Genomic DNA, 6,156 nt, shown 5'->3' on the forward strand with positions numbered 1-6,156 from the left:
ATCATATGAAACTGTGTGTATGTCGTTCAAGGAGTAAAGTCTATAAAGTTGTTCGTATTTTGTTTCTGCTTGTTTTGAAGTGGATACCGTAGAGGCAGATACTTGCCAGAGTAGAGTAGATGAAGTGCTAATGGGCTATTTGCATTTGAATCTCCATTAAAAAGAGATGTTCTGCAGACGACAAACATCTATTACCATTATTGCAAATCAAAAATGTACTGCACAAAAACAAGCCTATGCTTCTGTTAGCGTTAAACAATAAAGAAAAATAAGGCAAGTTGACTTGCTTGTGCATGAAATGAGCCAATAATTTGTAAATATTAAAGCCTAGATAGATAGATAGATAATATATTAATGTTATTGACGATAACTCTTATTATTGTAACTATTATTATTTGGCAACAAAAAATACATAGGTTTACATACATATGTCATTAAAGGTCAAGTAAAACACTATCCCCTAGTTTCACAGACAAGGCTTAAGCCTAGTAACAGACTAAAACATAAGTCTGAGCTGGTTCAGCTGAAAGAAACTTGCACTGACTGATCTTAAAATATATCAGTGCATTTGTTTTGTCTCAAGATGCACACCAGTGATGTTTTTTTCCAAAGCATGTTTATAAAAATTACTCAAATGTCCTAATTGAACTATGGCCTAATCCTGGGTTAGCCTAAGCGCTGTCTGTGAAACCGGGCCTATAATTGTAAAAGTTTGTACTTTAAATTGTATAAAGCTGCTTAATTTGTCTATCTTGGTGAATTGGTAAAGTGCAAAAGGCAGATGCATTGCTGCCATCCCCTCCCTACTCATTCACACCTCTTTCCCATATAAACAGATCTGCGGTCAATCACTCCATGATCATCACACTTTCACCTCCTACAGAAATATTTCCATTCTAATGCAGCAGGCAGGGTGGACTACAACACACCTATTCAGGTGGTAATTTAAGGCAAACCTGTTTTAAGGCATTCAAACAGTCCAGCCAGTAAATGCCTAGCAGTGATACATTCCATACCCCACAAACATTTTAAAAGTTGAAAGCTTTATATTATCACGCTTATAGGGCTCTAAAACTTGTTCACATGACGCTTTGTCTTGCTTTTGTATGATTAATCATGCTAATAATAAAAAAAAAATGACTGAGAGCTTGCAATTCCCCTGAAAGATACTGTGGTGAACATTTAAAACAGACAATTTATTAGAGAGATAAGAAGCCTGAAGAAGGCTAATTATGTTCGAAAATGTAGCCTAAGGTTAAAATGCTAAAACAAATACCAAAATCAGGTGCATTATCAAACAATCATGGGTTATATGAAATATAATCACAAGTAGCCTAATGTGCTAAAGTATGTTCATTAAACTGAATGATAAATATTTAAAAATTAAAAATGTTTTAGTTAAAACAGGAATAAATAAAATTTAAAAAAAAGTTCAAGACATAAAAGCAAAAGTTTAATTTTAATTTCATTTTTGCGTCATTCTTTAAAATAATACATTTTGAAAAAAGTTGTAAATAAAAATTTAACTTTTTTATTTTATTTTCAGCGTCATTTTCTTAATATGCAGGCTGAACAGTAGTGTAGTTTAAAAAACCTAAAACCTAAAACGCTACATGAATATAAGCAAGTATAGTAGTATAGTATAGTATAGTATAAAAGTGGTCCAGGTACATGCGTAATGAGGGTGTGGCTGACGCCTCTCAGAACTTGCACCTGATTGGTCCGAGCATCTCGTCGCAGTTCCGCCCCACCCACTCCAGCTCACCTGGCTTTATAAATCAGCTTCTCCACACGTCTTCCACAACAGATCATCTCAAGGGGTCTTTTTGCGATACTATGAGGAGGAGAGCTGTTAGAGTCATCCGTTTTCGAAGGTTTTCGTAGTTGGGTGTTGTTTATTAGGCCGTTAATTGGTCCAACTCTGCACATTTGCTTTCTGCTCTGCGTTCATCTGACGACGGGATGGCGGATTGGAAGATGCCAGTAAGTTATAACTTCAACCCATCTTATCATGCGTATGCATACGGGCTCGTGTACCCGCAAGTGTCTGAGCACGGCCACCCGAATCTCAGCTGGGCCGAGGCCGCGTACACTCACTCCGGCGGGGTCACCGCGACCTGTTACTCCGCTCAAACCGCGCAGCAGTCGCCGCCCTGGAGCACGGAGAACGGCAGCACCAGCACCTACGGCCACTATCCGAGCCACGCGCAGAACGGGCGGATCTTCCTCTCCTACAATAAGACCGAGCCCTATCCGAAGCCGAAAGATGCAGAGCAGGTCTGCAGCGATACACCCAGTGATTCAGAGGCCCATACGCCAGGTAAGCCTCCTCTGACACCGCAAAACCTCACTAATTAAATCAATTTAAGGAGCTACTTATAACTTAGTTTCACAGTAAAAAAAAAAGTTTTTGCAAAAAATGACTACTGGTTTTATTTTAAATTGTATTATAACAATACCTTTTCTGAGTTTATAGGCTACCTCCAAATTTAACATTTAATTAGTCTTACTTGCGCTTTAGTAGAGATTTCTGAGTGAGAATTTGCTTGCTTTTTTTCCCTTCTGTGTGCTTCATGGATGGCTTAAAGAAATACCATCTCAACTGTTTTTTTTTTTTACCAATTTAACTTCTGACTAGCGGAGCACTTGTTAAAATATGAATGCATGTTGTTCATCACGAATGAAGAATTTTATGTATGTGCATCTATGGTATCTAATATGACTTTAATATTTTGAATGCTCATTTGAATTAGTTTAAAACTTTAATTTTGTAATGGGCTTTTTTTTTATTTTTTATTTTTTTTATTTTTTTATTTGTTGTATGCTAGTTTATATTTCAGTTAGTTGCCAGTGCAGCAAAACTCAATATACCCAAACTTAATAGATATACAATTATATTTTAGATAAATCTAATTGACTTTAAGCTTTATTTTGGTTACCAAAACTTTTTTTATATTTCTTTTGGATGTCAAATTGCCAATAAATCTGCCACTGAGTTGTTAGTTTATAAGCACTTAAAGGAAATGCAAGCAACTTTATAAATGCATTTTAATGTTTCATCAAATTTTGTTACAAATGTATTGGTCTAACATGATTTTTTATTTTTTTTTCCTCTATTTGAGTAGAGTCCTGGAGCTCGGGCAGCAGTCATGAGGGAGTCACTCTGACCAACCTCAATCTTCAGTCCTGGGGAGATCGGGAGTATGAGACGGCCAGTGGCAGTCCTGATAGTGGAGAGCAGGTCTCAAACTCCATCTCTGCAGCAAAAGAGGAGCCAGTGAGTCTGAATCTGGGGGTGGAAGCCTTGCCTCCGCTGCCTGCATTGACCACATCTCCAGCCCGACCTCCAACTCAGACCCGCAAGACCCGGGCTGCCTTTTCGGAGGAGCAGATGAGTGCTCTGATCCACCGATTCAATATCCAGAGATACCTCACGCCCGCAGAGATGAAGACGCTTGCTGGAGCGACGGGTCTAACGTACAAGCAGGTTTGTGATTCTAAAGAGAATGTTTGAAATGGTTGAAGTTTTAGTAGATTTAGTAGTCATAATGGTCAACTCATTTCTTTCCGAAGGTGAAAACATGGTTTCAAAACCGTAGGATGAAACTCAAGAGGCATCAAAGAGACAGTAGTTGGATGACGGAGAGGTATGTCGTCAATGCCGTACCCAGCACACCAGCTCCTCACACTCAGGTGAGTGTAGTTTCATGTCATTCCAAATCTGTATGATTTAATTTGTTTTGTGAAGAAGGGAAAAAAAAAAAAACCCTGATTTTTAGAAGGATGTTTTAAGTTTTTATTAGGGTGTGACAATGGCTTGTTATGAGGTTGCAGTACAAAAATGCAGCTACTTATTCTGAATGGCGACAGCATGCATCATAGTTAAATTAATTCTGAAATTTTAACTTTGGCTTTTCACATAAGTCATGATTACAATGCATACAAAGATTGCATTTAAATGTGGTGAACCTGGAAGCCTGCGTTTTTGAGCTTCCCCTTTTTTTTTTTTTTTTTTTTTCTCCTCATTGTTAACGAATTAATAATGCATTTGTGCAGGTTGTTTTTTATTTTTTATTTTTTTATGTTTGAGCACCAAAACAGCATATTAAAATTATTTTAAAGGGTCATGTGACACTGAAGACTGCTAAATTCAGCTATGCCATCACTGGGATACATTTGTCAAAATTTGGACAATACTATTAAAATTAAATTAGTAATTTTAAGCTTGCCATCTAAGCTTCCTTTTATTTATGCATTTAACTTGGCATGTAACGTGTTTTTTTTTTTTTTTTTTGGAAGCTAAACCATAAATATTTCTGTTCTGGTTAATGAACCGTAATTGTTAGTAGTAACTTAAAATAAATGTATCTTTTGGCTTTGTTAAAAGTTTTGCGAGATCAGTAACAAACTAAGTTGTGACAGTGTATGTTACATCCATCCAAGTAAAGTCAGACTCAGATGGCTCCAAAACAACACTGGACCAAACCCCTTTTTTTTTTTTTTTTTTTTTTCCTCAAAGTATTTTTATAGCAAGTCGTACCTGTTTTAAGGGTCTACGTTGTTGCTCATTCTGTTTTGATGGTAACGGAACTGATGTGTGGACATAGAGCAAGTTGTCATCTACAAAGGAGGCATTTCAGTCGTTTAATGTCTTAAAGGCATGATACAAATGACCCATGTTTGGTTGTGGTGAGTGTGCATTCAAAAAAAAAAAGTGCATTCTAACACCCCATCCCTCTTAGTTTCAGACTGAAACCCCTCGAGCAATCCAAGACCCCTACGGTAACCCTCAGATGAGAGCGCCTGTGTTCAAGAGGAGTCCTCCACAAACGCCCTTCTACCCCAGCTACCCACAGCCATGCTCTCCTACCCAGGCCACCACAAGACCCCCGGGAAACTGGCCTGTGCCCCCAGCTGTGACGCACTACGAGTTCCCCAGCCCTGCTAGCTACATGCAAGGCTGTGATGGCAGCAATGCTGCCAACAAAGGCAACCCTACTCCAATGGCATCCATGCCTGGTGCCACCCAGTGGACAACGAAAGGAATGACTTTGCTGTGAGTCCTGCTGCTTGTGTATATTCCCATTCAGCTCCGCATCCTGGCCGTTCACTGCATTTGTAAATATTTCTTATTTTTTGCAAGAAACTGTTGGATAATTTTTAGGCAGTAATGTCATGGGTTGCCGGTTGGGGCCAAATGAGACATGTCTCAAGATTTTTGTAAGGTTTGGCCTTTTTAAAACACTCAGCATGTTTTATACCGAGATCTATTTTTATAACTTCATTGTACCTTTCAGAGTATTTAATATCATGATCCTTTGCTCTTCCAGGTGCTTGTTTACTTTTTTTGGATTTAGTCAGGACAAACTGACTTCGAGTTACATGAATCTATATATATGCAAGGCACCGCTCAAGAGCTGACGTGTATGGGAAAAGGTTGTCTGTACTGCGCTGTTTTGTTTTGTGTATCAATTTCCATTTAATCACTGTGTATGTGATGTGCTACATTTTATGCGTTTTCTTATAGAAAATTCTTGCTCACTGTACCTGGTATATACTATTGAACAATGCGTTGTAATTGCAGGCACAAGCCTAATTGAGTGGCAAAGTACTCCTGCCCACCTAAACTTTGTTTTGACCCGGTTGAGCAATAAATTTTATCTGACGTTCAACTTGAGTCTTATTTTATTGTAACTTTATTTATTTTATGTACTTGTATTTCTTTTTTTTTGGCCTAACCATGCTTTTTAATGTTTTCCACTTCCTCACTCGCTTCCCTGAGGTGATTGTCACATGAGCAACTAATTTATATGCTATTCCTAAAGTTTATTTTTTTGTTAAATTGACATTTTACTAATTTAAAACTAACCTTTTTATGAGTTCTATGGCATTTGCAGGCCTGGTTCCAGAATCAAAACCAGTTTCATTTTGAAGTTAGAGCGGGTGCTCTAGCCTTAATGCACATCTAGTTGGATCGAGACTGAAGATGGCGACACATCTTCATTTCACTATAGAAAAGTGAGTATGTGATGTACTGATACTGAGCTGGACCTGCAGTATCAAAATTCCACCCAAACTCCCACAGACACACTGTTTTGTAGTATCAAAATAACTAAAAGCAACTTATTAGGAAAAACAAACACTTAAATGTGCAAC

The 6,156-nt window shown here is 37.9% G+C and overlaps 1 protein-coding gene across 1 annotated transcript; it reads left to right on the top strand.

Annotated features, from left to right (window-relative positions):
- The first annotated feature begins 1,753 nt into the window (after positions 1 to 1,753).
- Positions 1,754 to 5,676, top strand: LOC306863625 (uncharacterized protein). Its single transcript, XM_079407091.1, has 4 exons — positions 1,754 to 2,320; positions 3,126 to 3,487; positions 3,574 to 3,693; positions 4,743 to 5,676. Exons 1-4 carry the CDS (start codon positions 1,963 to 1,965, stop codon positions 5,058 to 5,060), a joined length of 1,158 nt encoding a protein of 385 aa, XP_079263217.1. The 5' UTR covers positions 1,754 to 1,962; the 3' UTR covers positions 5,061 to 5,676.
- The last annotated feature ends 480 nt before the right edge of the window (positions 5,677 to 6,156 follow it).

Source organism: Barbus barbus, assembly GCF_936440315.1.
Source record: "Barbus barbus genome assembly, chromosome: 44".
Taxonomy (NCBI): Eukaryota; Metazoa; Chordata; class Actinopteri; order Cypriniformes; family Cyprinidae; genus Barbus; species Barbus barbus.

Coding starts and splice junctions, on each gene's coding strand:
- LOC306863625 (XM_079407091.1), top strand. CDS start 1,963: ATGGCGGATTGGAAGATGCCAGTAAGTTATAACTTCAACCCATCTTAT. Junction 2,321..3,125: donor TTCAGAGGCCCATACGCCAG/GTAAGCCTCCTC, acceptor CTATTTGAGTAG/AGTCCTGGAGCTCGGGCAGC. Junction 3,488..3,573: donor CGGGTCTAACGTACAAGCAG/GTTTGTGATTCT, acceptor TTCTTTCCGAAG/GTGAAAACATGGTTTCAAAA.